At 39.6% G+C, this 24,165-nt stretch overlaps 3 protein-coding genes and 1 pseudogene across 3 annotated transcripts; 1 reads left to right on the top strand and 3 right to left on the bottom strand.

The window, feature by feature from the left end:
• Positions 1-338: 338 nt before the first annotated feature.
• LOC148734046 (A disintegrin and metalloproteinase with thrombospondin motifs 9-like) lies at positions 339-1,218 on the bottom strand. The gene is made up of 2 exons (XM_088751616.1): positions 611-1,218; positions 339-364 (listed from the first exon to the last, which is right to left on the bottom strand). Exons 1-2 carry the CDS (start codon positions 1,113-1,115, stop codon positions 339-341), a joined length of 531 nt encoding a protein of 176 aa, XP_088607742.1. The 5' UTR covers positions 1,116-1,218.
• A 12,315-nt stretch (positions 1,219-13,533) lies between these two features.
• Positions 13,534-16,160, bottom strand: LOC148734045 (A disintegrin and metalloproteinase with thrombospondin motifs 9-like). Its single transcript, XM_088751820.1, has 2 exons — positions 15,374-16,160; positions 13,534-14,856 (listed from the first exon to the last, which is right to left on the bottom strand). The coding sequence occupies exons 1-2, from the start codon at positions 15,876-15,878 to the stop codon at positions 14,852-14,854; spliced, it is 510 nt and encodes a 169-aa protein (XP_088607946.1). The 5' UTR covers positions 15,879-16,160; the 3' UTR covers positions 13,534-14,851.
• A 2,513-nt stretch (positions 16,161-18,673) lies between these two features.
• Positions 18,674-19,479, bottom strand: LOC148734044 (uncharacterized). The gene is made up of 2 exons (XM_088751822.1): positions 19,004-19,479; positions 18,674-18,872 (listed from the first exon to the last, which is right to left on the bottom strand). The coding sequence occupies exons 1-2, from the start codon at positions 19,308-19,310 to the stop codon at positions 18,691-18,693; spliced, it is 489 nt and encodes a 162-aa protein (XP_088607948.1). The 5' UTR covers positions 19,311-19,479; the 3' UTR covers positions 18,674-18,690.
• A 2,482-nt stretch (positions 19,480-21,961) lies between these two features.
• LOC148734043 (uncharacterized) lies at positions 21,962-23,262 on the top strand (annotated as a pseudogene).
• Positions 23,263-24,165: the final 903 nt, after the last annotated feature.

Here is a 24,165-nt window from a genome sequence, read left to right as displayed (position 1 = left end):
GTGTTATTCATTTGTGTTTACATAACTTAGTGGTAGATATATAAGACCAAGTCCTAGATTATCAGTGTCAGACTGTAGATGATAATGATCCTCATCGATCGAATGACCTCCAGTTGTCTTGTAAGGATCAACGAGATGGCTCTTCCTACCCTGATGAAATAAAATTAAAAATTCTGTCAGTACCGGGCCAGTATCGCACCCCTAAAGGCGTCAGTTATTCACAGTCAGTGAGGAGCCTAAACTATACAATGATAAGTCATAATTATTATGACATTCACTAGTACATGATCTCAGCAAATTATAATTTTAGGCATTCACACCGCCCACTGACATCAGATCTAAGGTTTGGATTCCTGGCACAAAACTACAGGCAAAAAAAAAAAACATAAAAAGAGAGCTTTAATTTCATGCAATCATAATTTGGTTTTAAGTTAGGCATGCAGGTAGAAAGACAGACATACAGACGAACTGAGAGGCAGGCAGAGATGACGTCACTATTGCCGTGGGTCAGGATGTTGACGTCATCTGTTATCTATTACTGAATAAACACACGGCAACATAGTTGTGTCAAGAAAGCTGTAAAAGGGAAAAATTTATTCCTGATACCTACCAGCAGGAATAGAACACAAAGGTTCCAATATGATAAATCCCTCAGATGGCTCACATGAACCACACGAACCTCCACACTTGGCAGACACCACTGTACCATCAGGAGACTTCTGGTAGTCCTGCATCGTCAAACTTTCCGGCCATCCCGAAAATTTCCAATTCACATCGTTCCGAACACGAAGTCTCGTCCCGCTCAAATCAACCTTGAACTGACCTTTCCGGCAGTTACCATGACTATTCGAATAACAATCCCCTGCTTTGCCATATGGGATGTCTTTACCTCCCTGAGTCTGCGCGAAGGTGAAAACATTGCTCAAAATTTTCATGGTTGTGATATCAAGGCGCACTTTGCTGAAGTAAGTGGTGCCTCGATCTGGGTGCAATGTGGATTGCACAGCACCACTGCAGTGGCCCCTTCTTATGAGCATCTGGGCATACACAATAGCAAAGTTGTTCTCTGTGCCAGACTCCAGGGTGATGAACTCTTGCGGAGTGTTAGATGACATATTATGGCAGTAGATTCTCGTTGGGTCTTTGCAACTGTCGCTTAGACGAAGCAGGTAATGGCCGTCAGAAGAGTACCCGAATGCTTTCACCTCTGCGCAGCTGCGAAACTCTGTTTAGAATTGAGATTGAATTAAATTCAAAATCGTTTAGGTTGCTACTGCAATCCTCTAACAAACCCAAACAAAAACAGCTAAAAGAAAAAGCTTGTTACAGTTAATGCAGATGTTTTTATTTTGAAACAAACGGACTAATTAGAGCGGCTGCACTTTCCCGCCAGGTCAAACTGAGGCACCATGCACACAAATGCGATTTCGTTTGAAAACGCATTCTTTTTGACACGTTTATGTCCATCGTACATACTAAAATGCCAAAGCCGCTAAAGAAAACAGAGACTTTCGCGAACGGTGTCAAAATTGGAACGTTTTGAAGACAAACCGTTTTCGAAAGGCACGATTTCTTATGTGGATAAGTGAAACCAAAAGATTTTGAAAATAGTTTCCAAAAAAGTCACTTACTTTCACAGAAAAAAGTCTTCTACTTTCATGTGCAAGATGAGACATCACAAACAATTATTTTAGCTACAATGCGCGAAGGCTGAAAACAAACAAGCAACAATCTTTTACCGCGGTTTTATTCAACCCTGCGTACGCGAACAAGACACGAGTTTGCATGGAGCTTCTTTTGAAAGCAGTCTTTCGTTTTTAGATTTCCTTACCTTTACTCACAGCATGTGACGATTTCTTTGCCTCCTCTGTATCTTTACTTGGCTCGGGTACAACTATGAGGTTGATCCCCGAGGAGATCTTCTCCCACTTGTCTATGCCCGGCTCCTCCGTGATGGCAAATACAATGACCTTCACTGCATTGCTTCTAAAATTGGTGATATCGTTCCGGATCTCAGTAGAATTCTCATCGAAGTTTCCCTGGGTCAGCACAACAAGAATATTCCCCGCAGATAGCCGCTTGCCTTTTTGCGTTGTGAAAACCTCATCTCGTACTTTTGTAAAAGCACCGCTCAGTGTACCTGGTTGTCCGCCAGGGCCAGGTATGCTGCTCATGAAACTTGTAAAATTGGCTTTGCTGTAACCGTCATTGAAGAAGACCCTGGCAATCGCAGGACCATTGTAGTCCACTAGAGAAACACGAGTTTTGTCATCGGATATCTCATATTCATCAGCAAAGTTCTTCAAGATGGCTACCATTCTTGAAAAGACTGAGGACGCTTGAGCTCCAGACGCACCGATTACAAAAGCAATGTCGACGGCTTTTTCTACAGTATACAACAACAACAAAAAGAATATACAGCGTGAAGCTAGGACCACACGGCTCAGTATGGATTAAGGTGACCCACAGATAAGAGTATAGTTTAATGTAGTTTTAATAAGCCAGCAAAACAGACTCAATTTACGCATCTGGGAACTTTAAAATCGCTTTCTTTCTAAATGAGATGATACCCCTAAAATCATAAGCAATAAAATTCTCGCTTTCATACGTACTAGAGGAATCAAACCTGACCCCGATCTCCTTTGTAACAACATATTCGAGAAATGAATCATATTGATATGGATAAAGGTTTGGGATAATAGCTGGAGTATTCTAACACCGGAGTAAGAAACTCCATAAGCGGTTATGACTACCACCCGTAGTCAGCATTTCCTCTATATCGTATCATATTGTCTTCTTCATCGGCTAATCTAGGAGTCAGGAGAATAACATCTCACTTCTCCCGTGATCATACCAAGTTAGCAGCCCCAATTGATAGTGCTGCTTCATCATCATTTCTATTTTAAGAAAGATACAACGGCGATAGGAACAAGACCTTAGCGAAACAAAAGATGTAATGAGCGCAACTCAGCACGTTTGTTTTGAAAATTTGTAACGACATTTCTCAGCCTTACTATGAAAAAAAACCAAATCAGTGTGAAATCACCATGTTCTGCGTGTATACTGTTGGAAAGGAAATTTTGACAGAAATTCATCCACATCACTATTTTTTTCTATTTTAACAGAACGTTTTTTTAAGCTGTCGTGACATCTTACATTTCCAATTTTAACTCCTATTACAAGAAATGAATATGCAAAGCTTAACTTTTAACTTAGGCACTTTAAGTGGGTGCGTTTCGCGACAAACAAGACCCAGTGAAAAAACTACGAAACCTCATAAAATGAACATACAGATAATAAAAATGTATATTTGAAATTTAGGAGTAACGAATCAACTGTGAAATTAGACCTTCAATTTGCATGTCGCAGTAAACCAAAGCTGTCTTTCCAGATGCACTTAAATCCAACCAGTATTTCTTGCTGATGACGTCTTTACCTTCGCTCGCTTTTATTTCCCGACACGACTCTGCAGGCAGTTCTGGAATGGATCCCAGAGGAGCTGTTACATAAAGTAGATAAAAGAAGCACAAGAATTAGCCGTTTATTCTTTTGCTAAACAGAACCTCGATTGCACACAATTCAGACTCGGCCACTGGGGATAGCTATGGTTGTAAAGTATCTAATGCATACCTCTGCCAAAAAAACGTACGTGATAAAACCGAGCAGGGTCTGAGTGGAAGTTCTTAGGTCTTGCCTCTCTGGTTCGGTTATTCAGTTCACAAGACTTTTCCCCGATTACGTAATTGTAACTCTGGCACCTGATTTCTCTTTCACAGCTGATGTCACACTCGCGGAGGGTAGTTACTGAGATCTTCTTGAAGACAAATCCGTGTAGAGCCATTCCGCTCATGCTTCTTTCTCGTCTGCGTTGTTTATCAGTGGATACGATGGCCATCAAGAAGCGAATGTTGAAGAACAAACACACTTTCCTTCACATTAAATGACCACGATGAGACAAAAAAATGGGTGTGTTTTTTCTGTCTCCTTTTGTGGAGGGTGGATCGAGTCGATCAATATTCAGAATTGTTCTAATTACTTTTCAAAGTAGTGAAACTATTCTCAGCAATATTCATCAGTAGCTCACAAAAGTGTTCCTCATTTCAGTTTGTTATGAAGATTTTGGTTTTTTTGCGAGTTTCACAATTTACCTGATTGATTGTGAAACTTAATCGATTCAGCTCTCCGTCATTGAAGTCCTTAATATGTCGCTTCTATGGTTACAAAACAAAACAGTTAAAGCTGCGAAGAGAAACTTCTTCGTCTGTTTTCTCTTGCAGCCGTTAAAATAACTGTAGTTATCAGCCTGGAGGCCAGTTATCTCAGTATCTGCTAGGGGAACAAAATCCACAGCGGAAAAACGGTCCATGAAGAAGAAAACATTGACCAAAATAAAAAAAGTCCTGAACTGCATATTTACATGCGTGTTCATAAAAAATCAATTTTCTTGACGTTTTTCTAACCCTCAATATAATTTTCATTTGCTATTCATTTGAGGAGTAATTGGATTGTGTTAGGAATGGCTTTAGGCGACATCACGATAGATATCCGATCCCAATTTTTTTTTTTAATCTCGCTACCTGTAGAGCCGGAAAAGTTAGTTAAAAATTAGGTAAAAGTCTTGAGAGAAAACTATGCTAGATATACTATCTATTAACACATGAGCCTTTCTCTGGATATTTCCGAAGAAATCGAAAATGCGAAGATCACCGCGGAAAAACGAAGATTTCGCAAATTGCATGATTTATTTTGAAATTTAATCGACTCAGCTGTCCTTCATAGAAGTCCTTAATATGTTGCTGCTATGGTTACAAAACAAAACAGTTATAGTGGCGAAGAGAAACTTTTTCGTCTGTTTTCTCTTGTAGCCGTTAAAATAACTGTAGTTATCAGCCTGGAGGTCAGTTATCTCAGTATCTGCTAAAGGAACAAAAACCACAGCGGAAAAAGGTCCATGAAGAAGAAAACATTGACCAAAATAAAAAAAAGTCCTGAACTGCAAGAAATATTTTCATGCGTCTTCAGAAAAAATTAATCCCTTGCTGTTTTTCTCACCCTTAATTGTCATTGTTATTCATCTGAGGAGTAGATAGGTTCTGTTAGGAATGGCTTTTCGGTGGGAGGCTTTAGGCGACATCACGATAGGTAAAAGTCACGAGAGAAAACTGTACTACATACACTATCTATTAAGACATGAGACTCTCTATGGGTATTTCCAAAGAAATCGAACTGAAGACGCGAAGATCTCAAGATTGAAGCCAAGATCTGAAAATTGGCCAAAAATTTGCGTGATGAAATTAAACACTCAGATATAAAACTGTCAAAACTCGTAAATAATATAGAAAACATTTGTTGATTCTGAATCTTGAACAACATTTCACTGCTATTTTGACAACGGTGTCAACAGTCCTAGTCTAGAAAACTGAACAAACAGAACGTTGCCAAAGAATACAACAGTCCTTTATTGTAAGTTTCTTTAACTGTCTATATTGCTTTTCGTGAATTTAAACAGTGAATTATGCAATTTGCTATTGAAGTGAAATATTTATCAACTGTGAATAACACAAAATAAACGTTTAACCCATTTCAATCCAAAAAACGAAGATCTTCCAAAAAAAAAACCAAGGTTTGCAAAAAAAATTGCGAAGAAAACGAAGACCGTATGGGTACCCATACAGATGCTCAGATATCATACCTTTTAGCTTTTTTCACAAATACAAGATTATAGTTTACCAAGTAACACTAGTTTGAGTATGAAATCATATGTATATATTTATAAGATAACATGTGACTCAAGGCCCACGGTGTTAAAAGTTTATAACCGTTTGTACAATTTATCACCTCAAGCTCTATCAAACCTCTTTGAGAAAATCAAATGTTGCCTTTCAAATTATCTGTAGTTATCGGCTCGTAGTTCATACCTTTTCACTTTTTGTTTCTAATTAACCCTGCTTGTATCTATTCACTGAGAAAACGTCCCATGCGACTAAAAATAACCGAGCGGCAGATGATTTTTTAAAAAAACAAAGCTGCCAAGATTTGAGGTGAGTATCTGCTAGAGGAAAAAAAACCATATTAGCACTAGGTCCATGAAGAAGAGAACACTAACCAAAATAGAAAAGCCCTGAACTCAGTGCAAGAGATATTTTCATGCGTGTTCAGAAAAATTAACCATCGTGAAGTATTTCTTACTCTTAATTGTCACTGTTATTTATTTGAGAAGTAATTAAATTGTGTTAAGCCCTGGTCAAACGGCGCATGATAGTCGATGATAGTTGATGATAGTCGGTTCTGTCCTGGTGTACCGGTTCACAAGGGAATTACCATTGTTCTTTCTTTGTTTAGGAGTTATCGGTTAGCTATTGTGTATTGTTTGGTCTTTTGTATTGGCTCTTGTGAACCGGTACACGAGGACAGAACCTGATAGTCGATGATAGTTGATGATACTCGATGATAGTTGAAGTGCGCGCTTCCGTTTGACCACCAACTATCATGCACTATTTAAACAATAGAGTGTTTCTGTCGAGGAACTATCGGCTGATAGTTGCCCTGCGAAAATTTGATGTTCTTAACACAAATATGCTAGTCTTTATTGTTCACCACTAAATTTTCTTCTGCGCGCCAGTTGAAAAACAGTCAAAACCCACCAAAATGCAGATCAATCAAATGTTTATTCATGCGTACAGCCTGTCACAAATGTCAATAACTCGCAACCGGACATTGGCTAAATAATACGAGAAAATTTTTCACGGACGGGCACTATCCATCCGGGTACTTTCCGCGAACGGGCACTATCCATCCGGGCATTTTCCGCGGACGGGCAGTATGGGCTGATAGTGTCTCTCCACGGATGAACACTATCGCCTCACGTGATCGATTTAAACCAATAAAAATCGGAGAAAATTTAGTGGTGAACTATAAAATCGACTATCACTAACTATCATTCATTTTGAGCTTGTTCAAATTCTTCACGATACTCGATCATAGTTCTTCTCGTTTGACCACGCGTATGATAGTTCATGATAGTTTTTGGTCAGCTGTTTTCCCCGAAAATCAGCGGGCTCCTTCAAAATGGCCGCCAAAAGGTCCACGGAGGGCTCAGCTTCAGCTTCAGAAATTCGTTTTTATACCTAGGATAATAATAATGAGAAAGAAAATATTGAAAACCAACATTTCCTTGTAAGCGGCAGTGTCCTCCACTTGCAATTCTTCCACTGAAACAACTGAAACAATTTTATTACTCTTTCATCTATCCCTATTTGACCTATGCTATCATGGGGAAGTGCTTGCAAAACTAGACTTAATAAATCAGAACTAAGCAAAATACATGCACTTGTTCAATTTTTTTTGCACACAGTAGAGAGAATGCTACGCCTTATTATAATTTATTGGATATCTTAACAATTGATAATATTTTCAAACTAGAAGTAGCACTCTTTGCACATAAAATTATTAACAATCCAACAGGCTTTCCAGCAATTTTTTCTGGAACTCTACCTCTGGCCTCTGACTTCCATAGCCATTACACTAGATTTGTTTCTAACCTTAACTTCCGTAGGCCTCCAATACGTAATAATTACGGAGCTTCTACTTTTACTTTCATTGCATCGAAAATATGGGAGACTATTCCACTGCATGCATCTAAAAAAATTATGTTATTATCGCTTCTCCAAACAATCCAAGCTATATCTGCTAACTTCACAATCTGCTTCCTAGATTGCATTGATCTAGTTTACTTTAGTTTCTTTGTTCTTAGTGTTTGTTCTTTTCATTCATTATAAAGTAAAAAGAATTAATTCTCCTTCTCACTGAATTAAATTTTTATTTATTTATTTACTTATTTACTCACTTCTCTATTCTCTTTGTTTATAAAACTAATTGTGTATAAATACCTTGGTTAGTATAAATATAGAATTAAAGTAAAGCAAGTCTTGTGTAAATGTTAAGATGCACCTGTTAATTATACGTGACAGTGGCCAACTCGAAAGCTATGCTACTTTGGTCACTGTGCACATTTTACTTTTGATTATTGATGTAATTTACTGTTTCTTATATATTCTGACTTTTATAATCTGTAGTAACCTCGTGAAATAGTGCGAATAAAGAGTTCCGTCGTCGTTTCGTTTCCACCAATTTCAACATCCCCCTTAATTTCGTTTCTCCTTTAATCCATTCTGTTGTCCGTCCTCTCTTCTACCAATGCTCTCCAGATTCATCCGTACATTCCTCAAACAAGTCGATTACTAGTAAGCCAGCTGCCACCCTCTTTCGTCGAGATAAATTCATACTTCAACAAGTTTGTTTGACTCATGCGAAGCAATCTTAGTGTTCATATTTTACGCGGAAAGAGCCTGGAACTAGCTGCTCGCGTGACTTTGCTCGCGCGACTGCCGGTGAACTATCATCAACTATCACGAACTTTTTTGGCCGTTTGACCATGAGAATGATAGTTGGTGATAGTTGATGATAGTTTGAAGAGAATCAACTATCATCGACTATCATGCGCCGTTTGACCAAGGCTTTAGGAATGGTTTCTAGACGACATCAAGATAGATATCCGATCCCAAATTTCTTTTTTTAATCTTGTTCAACCTCGTTCCCAGGGTGTTTTCCATTGGTTATTTTGTTATATTCAGAGCCGGAGAAGTGATTACAAATTAGGTAAAAGTCTTTCGAGAAAAACTCTACTAGATTTAACAGCTGGCTCATGCGTCGGCGAGGGATACAAATCAGAAAACAGCGGCGAGTTCTATAGGTAAAAGGAATGAGAAGAGCACTCCACAAAGAATTCTAGGTGCAAGTAAGTACTAAATTTGTTCCAGTTTAGAAAAAAGCAAAATACTTGAGACTTCTTCCCAGCTTTTTCAACACTTTGAATCTCAAGTTTTGACACAAACAACACAATTTCATCTGTCCATTGCATTTTCTGCTTCAGTCTCGGATATCAGTTTCCCGTGTAGTCAAAGAAATGCTAGCATGCGAAAATAAACATAACAGCTGTAACTTTGCCAGGAGTTGAAATTTTATTTTTGCCATAAATGAATGAATATATCTGAAATAATGACTTGAGTGACTTCTATTATCATGAAAATCGTTCAGTCCTTGACGAAGTGACTTGGTATCGCTGAAAAAGTTATTCCTCTTTGAAGAGGACTGAGATGGCAATGAGACCAGCGGACGTCTGACTTACTTTGCTTTTTGTCTTCAGATAGCCTTCGGTTAACAGCATAGCCGATTATTCACTTGCAACATCGACAGAATCTCAATCAAGGCCAAAGAAGCCTTTCATGTTTGATATCCCTGATAATGTACGGCCGATTTTCTAAAACTGTTCTAGCATAGTTCCATTGGTTTGTTTTGTTTTTTTCTCGTTTTGCATTCGTTCTTAAACCAGTTTCCGATTGCCACGTAAATGCTTAATTTGAATAATCAAATAAGAGAGATACATCGATTTAATTTACGTAGGAAGTCCAACAAGGGGTTCTCTGGATACTATATTTTGGATAAGAAATTTTCAGGATACACGATACTTGCGGAAAAAGTTAACGGGATACGGTATATTTAGAATATAGAGATTCAAGAACGTCGAACTGTAGAATTGTAGGGATAAAAACCACAGGAATTAACAGGATAGGGTGTATTTAGGCCACGATTTGAAGGACACGGAATACTAGATTTTTATCGGTTTTTTCGGTACAATGTGGATTGCACAGCACCACTGCAGTCGCCCCCATTTTGGAGCATCTGGGCATACACATTAGCAAAGTTGTTCTCCGTACCCGACTCCAAGGTGATGAACTCTTGCGGCGTGTTAGATGACAGTAGATTCTTGTTGGGTCTTTACAACTATCGCTTACATGAAGCAGGTAATGGCCGTCAGAAGAGTACCCGAATGCTTTCACTTCTGCGCAGCTGCGAAACTCTGTTTAGAATTAAAATTCAATTCAATTTAAAATCGTTTAGGTTGCTACTGCGATCCTCAAACCAACCAAAACGAAAAACAGCTGTAAGAAAATCGTTTCCTGCATTAGCTGTAACAGAGGCCTTGTTACAGCCAATGCAGATATTTTCATTGTGAAACAAACGAACTAATTAGAGCCACTACACTTTGCCACTCGCTCGAAACTTGAGGCACCATTCACAAAAAATGCGATCTCGTTTGAAAACGCACTGTTTTTTTGATAAGTTTTTGCCTATCTTACATACTAAAGTGCCCAAGCCACTGATGAAAAGGAAGACTTTCGCGAAAGTGTAAAAGTTGTAGCAGTTTTGAAGACAAATCGTTTTTAAAAGGTTCGGTTTCTTATGTGGATAAGTGAAAACAGAATATTTTGAAAATAGTTTTCCAAAACGTCCCCCACTGTCATAGACAACAGTCTTTTTTTGAACTAATGTTATCCGCAAGGTGAGACATCAACAAACAAGCAAAAAATTTTGCCATTTCTCCCACCCAGCGTACGCGAACAAGAAACGAGTTTGCAGGGAACTTCTTTCGAAAGCAGTCTTTTGTTTTTTAGATTTCCTTAACTTTATTCACAGCATGTAACAATTTCTTTGCCTCCTCTGTATCTTTACTTGGCTCGGGTATAACTATGAGGTTGATCCCCGAGGAGATCTTCTCCCACTTGTCTATGCCCGGCTCCTCTGTGATGGCAAATACAATGACCACTGCACTGCTTCTAAAATTGGTGATTTCGTTCTGGATCTCAGTAGAGTTCTCATCGAAGTTTCCCGGAGTCAGAACAACAAGAATATTCTCCGCAGATAGTCGCTCGCCATTTTGCGTTGTGAAAACCTCATCTCGTACTTTTGTAAAAGCACCGCTCAGTGTACCTGATTGTCCGCCAGGGCCAGGTATGCTGCTCATGAAACTTGTAAAATTGGCTTTGCTGTAACCGTCATTGAAGAAGACCCTGGCAATCGCAGGACCATTGTAGGCCACTAGAGAAACACGAGTTTTGTCATCGGATATCTCATATTCATTAGCAAAGTTCTTCAAGATGGCTACCATTCTTGCAAAGACTGAAGACGCTTGAGCTCCAGACGCACTGATTACAAAAGCAATGTCGACGGCTTTTTCTACAGAATACAACAAAAACAAAAAGAATATACAGCGTGAGGCTAGGACCGCACGGTTCACTATGGATTAAGGTGACCCACAGATAAGAGTATAGTTTAATGTAGTTTTAATAAGCCAGCAAAACAAATTCAATTTACGGATCTGGGAACTTTAAAATCGCTTTCTTTGTAAACGAGATGATACCCCTAAAATCATTAGCAATAAAATTCTCGCTTTCATACGTACTAGAGGAATCAAAACTGACGTCGATCTCCTTTGTAACAACATATTCGAGAAATGAATCATATTGATATGGATAAAGGTTTGGGAGAATAGCTGGAGTATTCTAACACCGGAGTAAGAAATTCCATAAGCGGTTATGACTACCACCCGTTGTCAGCATTTTCTCTATTACGTATCATATTGTCTTCTTCATCGGCAAATCTAGGAGTCGGGAGAATAACATGGCACTTCTCCCGTGATCATACCAAGTTAGCAGCCCCAATTGATAGTGCTGCTTCATCATCCTTTCTTCATGATCACCAGCGAATGAATTTGAGGCCTTTAGCAAAGTGAGCCATACCAAGTTAGCAGCCCCAATTGATAGTGCTGCTTCATCATCATTTCTTTATGATCACCAGCGAATGAATTTGAGGCCTTTAGCAAAGTGAGCCATACCAAGTTAGCAGCCCCAATTGATAGTGCTGCTTCATCATCATCTCTTCATGATCACCAGCGAATGAATTTGAGGCCTTTAGCAAAGTGAGCCATACCAAGTTAGCAGCCCCAATTGATAGTGCTGCTTCATCATCATTTCTTCGTGATCACCAGCGAATGAATTTGAGGCCTTTAGCAAAGTGAGCCATACCAAGTTAGCAGCCCCAATTGATAGTGCTGCTTCATCATCATCTCTTCATGATCACCGGCGAATGAATTTGAGGCCTTTAGCAGAGTGAGCCATACCAAGTTAGCAGCCCCAATTGATAGTGCTGCTTCATCATCATATATCACTGTGCCCCACCCTCTCGGATCCTCTTCGATCCGTACACTAGACAAACTCGATATGACACCAATTTTTTAAATTTGAACTCATCTTCCGGCATATCAAAGACGAGCCAGAATATTGCTCATAATTGCGACCAACAATCATCACAATCATAAGTCGCTAATTTCATTATCTCTCAATATCAACCTGTAGTGCCTCGCAAATTAAATGTCGATTATATTTTTAAAAAAATCTCGTTTTTCGAGTCAGGATGCTCGCGCGAAAGTAAATTACAAAGTATTAGATACATACCGGTACCGTTAAAATCATCGCCTCGTTCCTCGTGATCTGAGTAATCGACGTCGAAGAGAAACTACAAAATAGAAAACCTCAGTAAAACAAAAAAGAAACCAATGTGAGAGACGATCGAAAACTAAAGCGTGAGTAAATTTTGTCTCAACCTGCAATGTAATCTTTGAAATTAAACACAATTTCCCCGACGTAGGCATAATTAAGAGATCTACTGAGCTAATTTTTACCTCAACCGGTGGTATATTTCCGATTTGGGCTGCTGAATTACTGAAGTACTTTTCCCATTCTTCAGCTGTGAAATCCCCAAACGTAAAACCCTGAGGCACGCAAGAACAAGAAATTTTAGGACACATCTCGCCTGAATTTCGTTTTTACAACGCGTGATTACGAGGAATCTAATACAAATCTAACATATTTCTTACATCTTCCGAATTAGGCATTTCTTGAGCCACGAGAGTGCTCAATTAACTAAAGCTCAAATTCTCCATGGACAAAATTTCCCTTAAAACCTCTCGAACCAAACAAATCAATTTGATTCTTCCATTCGGCCAGACGAGCGCATGAGCTGTGAAAACTTGTGACGTCAGTTTTCGTCTCGGTCCCGTGGAATCCCGTAAAAACCCGAGATAACACAAGCTGAGGGGATACTTGGGCGTAATCATGACATCGTTGATTTTTTAATATCAAAACAGCTGGTCAATTTTGCGCGTATCATGGCAGGAAGCCTACGGTGGCCCAGAAGGCTCAACACAAACAAAAAATATACTGCAGCAAATAAAAAATATACTGCATCAAATAAAAAAAATCAAAACCCAAAGAAAAAAAGTACCCAGCAAATAAAAAAATGCACCGCAAACAAAAATACTGCAGCAAATAAAATATGCAACGCAAACAAAAAAAAAAGAAAACGCAAACAAAACAAATTGGAACGCACCGCCAAGGAAGACTGGGTAATAGTTCTTAGTTTCCCGCCAACACTCGTTACATCCTTTGCTTGTTCACCTTTCCCAAACCATGTTCTCCATAACAGTACTGGTACCATGCTGCTCCTTTAAAAATTCGATGATAACTCTATTTTCATACCCTTGATGAAAGTAATTTTCTATAATCCTACGCTGATCGCTTTCGTTCATAACCAAATGCGAGTTCCAGTTCATGCTGTTTTGGCGGGAAAAATAATATGTTTGAATAAACATAACAGCTGTAACTTTGCCAGGAGTTGAAATTTTATTTTTGCCAAAAATGAATTTAAAATCTGAAATAATGACTTGAATGACTTCTATTATCATGGAAAGCACTCAGCCCTTAACGAGGTGACTTGGTATCGCTGGAAAAGTTATTCCTCCTTGAAGAGGACCGAGATGAAAATGAGACCAGCAGACTCCTGACTTAATTAATTCCGCCTTCTTATCTTCAGATAGCCTTCATTTAACAGCATAGCTATTATTCACTTCTGACTTACAATAACGACGAAATCTCAATCAAGGCCAAATAAGCCTTTCATGTTTGATATCCCTGATAAGGTACAGCGGATTTTCTAAAAAACCGTTCTAGCATAGTCTTTTTAGTTTGTTTTGTTTTCTCTCGCTTTGCAATCGTTCTTAAACCAGTCTCTGATTGCTACATAAATGTTTAATTTGAATAATCAAAATAAAAGAGATGTAATATACAAATGAGGTCCCATTAGTGGTTCTCTGGATACTGTATGTTTGTATAAGAAATTACCGGGAAACAGGATACCTAAGGAAAAAATTACCGGGAAACAGGATACCTAAGGCAAAAATTACCCGGAAACAGGATACCTAAGGAAAAAATTACCGGGAAACAGGATACCTAAGGAAAAAATTAACGGCATGTGGTATATTTAAAATATAGAGATTCAGGAGTGTCGAACTGGAATTGAGGGGATAAAAAAACCTCAGGATACGGTATATTTAGGCAAAAAATTAAAGGACACGAGATACTCGCTCCTCCCCAGTGCGGCCATACATTTCATCGGTTCCTGTCGAGTCCTAGCAAGTTTTCATTCTGTGAAATTTTGGTCACCAGAAATGAAAAAAAATTGTCATTTTCCTACTATTTTAGGTTTTGTATGTGAACTTACATTTTGAACTTACTGACCGGTGGAAACTTTCCATCATTGCTTAGGGTTAAACGACATAAAAAACAAAAGATTGTGTACGGACAGGGAGCTCCCAATCAAAACTGCACAGCTGTGTTTTTATATTTGACTTTTGCCGGCCTTCTTCATCAGTCTTTTCTCCTAATTATGGACCACTATAACAGGAAAAAAAATTCATTCAATCGGCATTAGATTGCCATTGAATTGTTTTAGAAGTTATGCGATCATTGTGTGTTATTCACTTGTGTTTACATAACTTAGTGGTAGAAATATAAGACCAAGTCCTAGATTATCAGTGTCAGACTGTAGATGATAATGATCCTTATCGATCGAATGACCTCCAGTTGTCTTGTAAGGATCAACGAGATGGCTCTTCCTACCCTGATGAAATAAAATTAAAAATTCTGTCAGTACCGGCCGAGTATCGCACCCTTAAAGGCGTCAGTCATTCATAGTCAGTGAGGAGCCTTAACTATACAATGATAAGTCATAATTATTATGACATTCACTTGTACATGATCTCAGCAAATTATAATTTTAGGCATTCACACCGCCCACTGACATCAGATCTAAGGTTTGGATTCCTGACACAGAACTACAGGCAAAAGAAAACATAAAAAGAGAGCTTTAATTTCATGCAATCATAATTTGGTTTGTTAGGCATGCAGGTAGAGAGACAGACATACAGACGAACTGAGAGGCAGGCAGAGATGACGTCACTATTGCCGTGGGTCAGGACAGTTAGAGATCACAAAAAATCAGTGACACACTCGGCGCCACTTCCACTTTTCTTCTCACCAAATGTTGACGTCATTTGTTATCTATTACTGAATAAACACACGACAACAGAGTTGTGTCAAGAAAGCTGAAAAAGGAAAAATTTATTCCTGATACCTACCAGCAGGAATAGAACACAAAGGTTCCAATATGATAAATCCCTGAGATGGAGAACATGAACCACACCAACCTCCACACTTGGCAGACACCACTGCACCATCAGGCGACTTCTGGTAGTCCTGCATAGTCAAACTTTCCGGCCATCCCGAAAATGTCCAGTTCACATCGTTCCGAACACGAAGTCTCGTCCCGCTCAAGTCAACCTTGAACTGACCTTTCCGGCAGTTACCATGATTAGACGAATAACAATCCCCAGCTTTGCCATATGGGATGTCTTTACCTCCCTGAGTCTGCGCGAAGGTGAAAACATTGCTCAAAATTTTCATGCTTGTGAAATCAAGGCGCACTTTGTTGAAGTAAGTGGTGCCTCGATCTGAGTACAATGTGGATCGCACAGCACCACTGCAGTCGTCCCAGTTTCTGAGCTGCTGGGCATACACAATAGCAAAGTTGTTCTCTGTACCCGACTCCAAGGTGATGAACTCTTGCGGCGTGTTAGATGACATATTATGACAGTAGATTCTCGTTGGGTCTTTGCAACTATCGCTTAGATGAAGCAGGTAATGGCCGTCAGAAGAGTACCCGAATGCTTTCACTTCTGCGCAGCTGCGAAACTCTGTTTAGAATTGAAATTGAATTAAATTCAAAATCGTTTAGGTTGCTACTGCAATCCTCTAACAAACCCAAACAAAAACAGCTGAAAAAAAAACTTGTTACAGTTAATGCAGATGTTTTTATTTTGAAACAAATGAACTAATTAGAGCGGCTGCACTTTGCCGCCCGGTCAAACTGAGCCACTATCCACACAAATGCGATTTCGTTTGAAAACGCATTGTTTTTTGACACGTTTTTGCCCATCGTACATAATAAAATGCCAAAGCCGCTGATCAAAACGGAGACTTTCGCGAACGGTGTAAAAATTGGAGCGTTTTGAAGACAAACCGTTTTCATAAGGCACGATTTCTTATGTGGATAAGTGAAAACAAAAGATTTTGAAAACAGTTTCCCAAAAAGTCACTTACTGTCACAGACAAAAGTCTTCTTCTTTCATGGGCAAGATGAGATATCACAAACAATTATTTTAGCTACAATGCGCGAAGGCTGAAAACAAACAAGCAACAATTTTAACCGCGGTTTTATTCAACCCAGCGTACGCGAAGAAGACACAAGTTTGCAGGGAACTTCTTTTGAAAGCAGTCTTTCGTTTTTAGATTTCCTTACCTTTACTCACAGTATGTGGCAATTTCTTTGCCTCCTCTGTATCTTTACTTGGCTCGGGTATAACTATGAGGTTGATCCCCGAGGAGATCTTCTCCCACTTGTCTATGCCCGGCTCCTCCGTGATGGCAAATACAATGACCTTCACTGCATTGCTTCTAAAATTGGTGATATCGTTCCGGATCTCAGTGGAATTCTCATCGAAGTTTCCCTGGGTCAGCACAACAAGAATATTCTCCGCAGATAGCCGCTCGCCTTTTTCTGTTGTGAAAACTTCATCTCGTACTTTTGTAAAAGAACCGCTCAGTGTACCTGGTTGTCCGCCAGGGACAGGTATGCTGTTCATCAAACTTGTAAGATTTGCTTTGCTGTAACCGTCATTGAAGAAGACCCTGGCAATCGCAGGACCATTGTAGTCCACTAGAGCAACACGAGTTTTGTCATCGGATATCTCATATTCATTAGCAAAGTTCTTCAAGATGGCTACCATTCTTGCAAAGACTGAAGACGCTTGAGCTCCAGACGCACCGATTACAAATGCAATGTCGACGGCTTTTTCTACAGAATACAACAACAACAAAAAGAATATACAGCGTGAGGCTAGGACCGCACGGTTCACTATGGATTAAGGTGACCCACAGATAGAAGTATAATTTGATGTAGTTTTAATAAGCCAGCAAAACAGATTCAATTTACGGATCTGGGAACTTTAAAATCGCTTTCTTTCTAAATGAGATGATACCCCTAAAATCATTAGCAATAAAATTCTCGCTTTCATACGTACTAGAAGAATCAAAACTGACGTCGATCTCCTTTGTAACAACATATTCGAGAAATGAATCATATTGATATGGATAAAGGTTTGGGATAATAGCTGGAGTATTCTAACACCGGGGTAAGACATTCCATAAGCGGTCATGACTACAACCCGTAGTCAGCATTTCCGCTATATCGTATCATATTGTCTTCTTCATCGGCAAATCTAGGAGTCGGGAGAATAACATGTCACTTCTTCCGTGATCATACCAAGTTAGCAGCCCCAATTGATAGCGCTGCTTCATCATCATTTCTTCATGATCACCAGCGAATGAATTTGAGGCCTTTAGCAAAGTGAGCCATCGGCGGAGAGGTATACGAAGGAGTCTGGTACTAATAAATGTGAGAGCCAGTCCCTTCAAGGCTTCAAACTTTGTAGAGGAAAACAAGTTAGCACGCGTGCCGCGGGGGGGGGGGGGGATAGTAATGAAGGTTTACAGGTAGGTTATGTGGATTAACAAGGTCGCACCGTAAATTTCAACACTACATCCGGGAAAGAAGGCGGGATTTCATTGTTTTTGATTCCCTCGTGTTCTCGATCAAAGGTCAATTCCTGTTAAAATACGTCCAAACAGCTGATCTTATTTTATCATCTCACATTCTTCTATTTTCATCATGTACTCTATGAGAAACTCAAAAGTTATCCAGATCTTTTTCATGTTCTTCACTAAGAGTGAAAATAATTGTCTTATCACGTAAGTTAAAACCGCGATGCCGAGAAAGGCAAAACCTGTATTTCACACTGTCAAAACCATCGGAAATGAAAATTGTATTGCACTAGTTTAATTTATGATCAGAGGCTCATTTTTCACATGTTCGATGACTTAAAAACCTTAAAGAGCCCAAGGAAATGATAGGGTCTATTTCAAGAAAGATACGACGGCGATAGGAACAAGACCTTAGCGAAACAAAAGATTTAATGAGCGCAACTCAGCACGTTTGTTTTGAAAATTTGTAACGACATTTCTCAGCCTTACAATGAAAAAGAAAAAGAAAAAACAGTGTGAAACCGCCATGTTCTGCATGTGAACTATTGGAAAGGAAATTTTGGCAGAAATTCATCCATATCACTATTTTTTTCTATTTTAACAGATCGTTTTTTTTAGCTGTCGTGACATCGTAAATTTCCAATTTTAACTCTTATTACAAGAAATGAATATGCAAAACTTAACTTTTAACTCATGCACTTTAAATGGGTGCGTTTTGCGACAAACAAGCTTCAGTGAAAAAACTACGAAACCTTATAAAATGGACATAGAGATAATAAAAATGTATATTTGAAATTTAAGAGTAACGAATCAACTGTGAAATTAGACCTTCAATTTCCATGTCGCAGTAAACCAAAGCTGTCTTTCCAGATGCACTTAAATCCAACCAGTATTTCTTGCTGATGACGTCTTTACCTTCGCTCGCTTTTATTTCCCGACACGACTCTGCAGGCAGTTCTGGAATGGATCCCAGAGTAGCTGTTACATAAAGTAGATAAAAGAAGCACAAGAATTAGCCGTTTATTCTCTTGCTGAACAGAACCTCGATTGCACACAATTCAGACTCGGCCACCGGGGATAGCTATGGTTGTAAAGTATCTAATACATACCTCTGCCAAAAAAACGTACGTGATAAAACCGAGAAGGGTCTGAGTGGAAGCTCTTAGGTCTTGCCTCTCTGGTTCGGTTATTCAGTTCACAAGACTTTTTCCCGATTACGTAATTGTAACTCTGGCACCTGATTTCTCTTTCACAGCTGATGTCACACTCGTGGATGGCAGTTACTGAGATCTTCTTGAAGACAAATCCGTGTAGAGCCATTCCGCTCATGCTTCTTTCTCGTCTGCATTGTTGATCAGCGGATACGATGGCCATCAAGAGGCGAACGTTGAAGAACAAACACACTTTTCTCCACATTAAATGACCCGACGATGAGACAAAAAAATGAGTGAGTTTGTTCTGTCTGCTGTTGTGGAGGGTAGATCGAGTCGATCAATATTCAGAACTGTTCTAACTACTTTTCAAAGCAGAGAAACTATTGTCAGCAATATTTATCAGTAGCTCACAAAAGTGTTCCTCATTTCAGTTTGTTATGAAGATTTTGCTTTTTTTTGGCGGGTTTCACAATTCTCCTGATTAATTGTGAAACTTAATCGATTCAAGCTGTCCTGTCATAGAGGTCCTTAATATGTTGGTGCTATGGTTACAAAACAAAACAGTTATAGTGGCGAAGAAAAACTTCTTCATCTGTTTTCTCTTGCAGCCGTTAAAATAACTGTAGTTATCCGCCTGAAGGTCAGTTATCTCAGTATCTGCTAGAGGAACAAATACCACCGCGGAAAAAGGTCCATAAAGAAGAAAAGATTGACCAAAATAAAAAAAGTCCTGAACTGCAAGAAATATTTTCATGCGTGTTCATAAAAAATTAATTCTCTTGAAGTTTTTCTAACCCTCAATATAATTTTCATTTGTTATTCATTTGAGGAGTAATTGGATTGTGTTAGGAATGGCTTTAGGCGACATCACGATAAATATCCGATCCCAATTTTTTTAATTTAATTTCGCCACCTGTAGAGCCGGAAAAGTGAGTTAAAAATTAGGTAAAAGTCTTGAGAGAAAACTATACTAGATATACTATCTATTTAGACACGAGCCTTTCTCTGGATATTTCCGAAGAAATCGAAGATGCGAAGATCACCGCGGAAAAAACGAAGATTTCGCAAATTGCATGATTAATTCTGAAATTTAATCGATTCAGCTGTCCTTCATAGAAGTCCTTAATATGTTGCTGCTATGGTTACAAAACAAAACAGTTATAGTGGCGAACAGAAACTTCTTCGTCTGATTGTTGTCAGTAGAATGTTCTTCATTCACTTGACTCTGATGATGACTTCCGCACAGGTTGTCGAAACGTTAGTCACTACCACCGACAACAGTCCTTCTCAGGACTACACTCACCCGGACGATCAGACTACACCTTCACATGTTACCCCCGGGCTCAAGCCATTTACTGCATTGTCTTTATTGTTCACCACTAGATTTTCTTCCGCGCGCCAGTTGAAAAACAGTCAAAACCCACCAAAATGCAGATCAATCAAATGTTTATCCATGCGTACAGCCTGTCACAAATGTCAATAACTCGCAACCGGACATTGGCTAAATAATACGAGAAAATATTTCACGGACGGGCATTATCCATCCGGGTACTTTCCGCGGGCCGGCACTATCCATCCGGGCATTTTCCGCGGACGGGCACTATGGGCTGATAGTGTCTCACTACGGATGAACACTATCGCGTCACGTGATCGATTTAAACCAATAAGAATCGGAGAAAATTTAGTGGTGAACTATAACTTTGACTATCACCAACTATCATTCATTTTGAGCTTGACACACGTTGGGGAATAGCGAACTTCAGGCCTCGACATAGTACCAGTTTCTGAAAAAAAACTGAGTTCGTACGATGAGATGTTTAAGATGTGTTCATTAACATTGACTTTCATGTTAAAAAGCCCCGAGATCTTTCGAGTGTGCACAGACATCACATCTTGATAGCACTTCTTTCTGACGTTGACAATGATGCGAAGAATGCGGGTGTAACGAAGTAAACCACAATTTCGACGTATGTCATCGTAACTGGAATTGATTTAACAAATGGTAAACACCACAGCGTACACTATTGAGTTATGGATGCACGCGGGAGGTTGCTAAGCACGAAAGAAGCGTAAGAGTCGCTCTCGGCTATCGCCTCGAGAGTGCTTCTTGAGTGCTTAGCAAACCTCCCAAGTGCATCCATAACTCAATAGTGTACGCTGTGGTGTTTACCATTTGTTTTATAACATAACATTGATACATTGTAGCTAAAGAGTTCCCTTTTATTTAACAAATCTTACGTGACCAGAAAAAACAAGCGCGCGCGGAAAAATAGTCTTTGCATTTGCTCACGTCAGCAGCGTACACCCATTTGCAAATGGGGGACGCTAAATTGACCAATCAGAGCGCGCACTTTACTTTGGTTATGTTATAACTCACATTTGAGAGCTTCACTCTGTTTGATCTTGGCTTTGAGCTCTTCGGCAGGAACGTTTGTGCTGTAGGTCTCCGAGGACTCTTTCCACTTTGAATTTTTGTCCTTGTCAGCTTGAGCGAACGTTGGAGTGAGATTGAAAATTTGGCAGAGTCTAAGATGTGTGTCCAGCATCGATGTTAAGGCGAGTTTCGAAAAAGCATATTGGCAACTCGAACGGCACCTCAACAATGACAACTCCAAAGAACTTGCTGCCGCTACCCTACGTTCCGTAGCCCTCAACTACACCCAGCGTAAAAGCCCACAAACCCCCACGACGCTGTTGACTGCAGTCGAACAGTTAAAACGACGGAGTGATATTGTCATAACCAAACCCGATAAAGGGTCCGTTGTTGTCATCATGGATAAGACTAAGTACATACGTTTACTATCTGAAGCGTCTGTTAACGACACCAACAAGTTCCGTTCTGTCCCACTAGAAGGACCAAAATACAGTGGTAGGCCGCCCAAACACTATCAGCCGCTGTTGATTAGAGAAAAAATGTTACAATTTATCGTTCGCAGAATCTTTCCAAAGGACATTGCTCAATCTGTAAGTCCTTCAGGCTCGAGACTAGCACACCTATATGGGCTACCAAAAACCTATAAGGAGAAGTTAACCGTACGTCCCATTCTATCATCAACGAGCACCTATAACTACGCACTGGCCAAGTGGCTTGATGACAAGCTCAAACCGCTGTCTTTGAATCAACACACCGTTACTGACATCTTCGATTTCATAAATGAAGTGCGAGAACTGAAAATCAACAAAGGTCATATCTTGGTATCGTATGACGTGTCATCCCTATTTACGAACGTACCGTTGGACGAAACAATTGCGATTCTGACCGAGAAAGCCTTCAGGGACAACTGATTTAACTCTACGTACAATCTGAATATCTCCAAAGAAGACCTTACTGATCTGTTGAACGTGTCCACCAAGGGTCAGTTGTTCCAGTTCAATAGTGCCCTATACGAACAAACCGACGGAGTGGTCATGGGGTCCCCACTCGGGCCTTTACTAGCTAATGTGTTTATGTCATCGTTGGAAGAAAGGCTAGTGCTCGAAGGTAAACTGCCTGATTATTATCGCAGATATGTTGATGACACTCTCACTATAATGCCCAACATTACTACAGCTACAGATTTCCTACACACCCTGAACCACGCCCATCCCTCTGTCAGCTTTACAATGGAAATCGAAAAAGATGGCATGCTCCCCTTTCTTGGCACCCAGCTCCTAAACCGTGCACCCCAAATTGAGACGAAAGTTTATGTCAAGCCTACTAATACTGGTTTACTTGTCCACTACCAGAGTTACGTTGACAACCGGTACAAACGGAACTTATTAACAACTATGCTCGATCGCGCGTACCGTTTGTCCTCTTCATGGCTTTATTTTTCTGAGGAGTGTGAGCGCTTGAAGTATTTATTCTCACGTTTGAACTACCCTCACCACCCTTATCAACTCCCCCATTAACACCTTTATTAACTCGAGAATTGCTGACCAGCAGCCATCGCAGGCGTTGGGAAGATTGGCGTAAAATGATGTAACCCGAGTAGTCATACCCTTCAAAGACCCGAGACTCCGCTAACATTGTTAAGACACAGTTGAAAGACCTTAGCATAAAGCTCCAAACCACAATCCAGCCCGTATTTGTCAGTCGGAAAATTGGCCAAGACCTTAAAGAATGTGAAACCAAACCACAGCTGGTTAATCAACAGTGCGTAGTGTACGTGTACCAATTTAAATGTAACCTGTGCGATACAGGGAGCTATGCTGGTTACACACGTAGGCATTGATATGCCCGCGTGGATAGCCCTAAGAGCACGTCATCTTCGGTACGCAAGTACTACGACAACGACCACGCAGGTGATGTCCCTGAGGACCTTCTTAGCTGTTTCAAAGTTCTCAAGAAGTGCATGGACAAATTCGATTATCTTGTCAACGAGAGGCTTTACATCAAACAATTAACACCGAGTTTGAACGTGCAAACAGATTCTATCCGTGCTAAAGTATTTGTGTAGCTACCTCCCCTATGCAAATTAGTTGTAATTCTTGAACTCGCATTTGTTAATTTTTTTTTCATTTGTACCCTTGATAATGGCGTTATGACGTCGCCGAAACGTCGGATATTATATCGTTCGTTTTTACCTGTCTATGCATTACTAAATCTTTTTTAATAATAATAATGAGAAAGAAAATATTGAAAACCAACATTTCCTTGTAAGCGGCAGTGTCCTCCACTCGCAATTCTTCCACTGAAACAACTGAAACAATTGTATTACTCTTTCATCTATCCCTATTTGACCTCTGCTATCACTAGTTGGGAAAGTGCTTGCAAAACTAGACTAAATAAAATCAGAACTAAGCAAAATAAATGCATTCGTTCAATTTTTTTTGCACGCAGTAGAGAGAATGCTACGCCTTATTATAATTTATTGGATATCTTAACAATTGATAATATTTTCAAACTAGAAGTAGCACTCTTTGCACATAAAATTATTAACAATCCAACAGGCATTCCAGCAATTTTTTCTGGAACTCTACCTCTGGCTTCTGACTTCCATAGCCATTACGCTAGATTTGTTTCTAACCTTAACTTCCGTAGGCCTCTAATACATAATAATTATGGAGCTTCTACGTTTACTTTCATTACATCGAAAATATGGGAGACTATTCCACTGCATGCATCTAAAAAAATT

This window comes from Stylophora pistillata, chromosome 3, assembly GCF_964205215.1.
Source record: "Stylophora pistillata chromosome 3, jaStyPist1.2, whole genome shotgun sequence".
Classification (NCBI taxonomy): domain Eukaryota; kingdom Metazoa; phylum Cnidaria; class Anthozoa; order Scleractinia; family Pocilloporidae; genus Stylophora; species Stylophora pistillata.
This window is presented reverse-complemented; position numbering and strand designations above follow the sequence as displayed.

What these genes read in the sequence shown, in the direction of transcription:
- LOC148734046 (XM_088751616.1), bottom strand. Translation starts at nt 1,115, where the DNA reads ATGTCATCTAACACTCCGCAAGAGTTCATCACCCTGGAGTCTGGCACA. An exon ending in TTTGTGTTCTATTCCTGCTG is followed by an intron (nt 365 to 610) that starts GTAGGTATCAGG and finishes TTTTGCCTGTAG; the next exon opens with TTTTGTGCCAGGAATCCAAA.
- LOC148734045 (XM_088751820.1), bottom strand. Translation starts at nt 15,878, where the DNA reads ATGTCATCTAACACGCCGCAAGAGTTCATCACCTTGGAGTCGGGTACA.
- LOC148734044 (XM_088751822.1), bottom strand. Translation starts at nt 19,310, where the DNA reads ATGTGGAGAAAAGTGTGTTTGTTCTTCAACGTTCGCCTCTTGATGGCC. An exon ending in CGTACGTTTTTTTGGCAGAG is followed by an intron (nt 18,873 to 19,003) that starts GTATGTATTAGA and finishes TTTATGTAACAG; the next exon opens with CTACTCTGGGATCCATTCCA.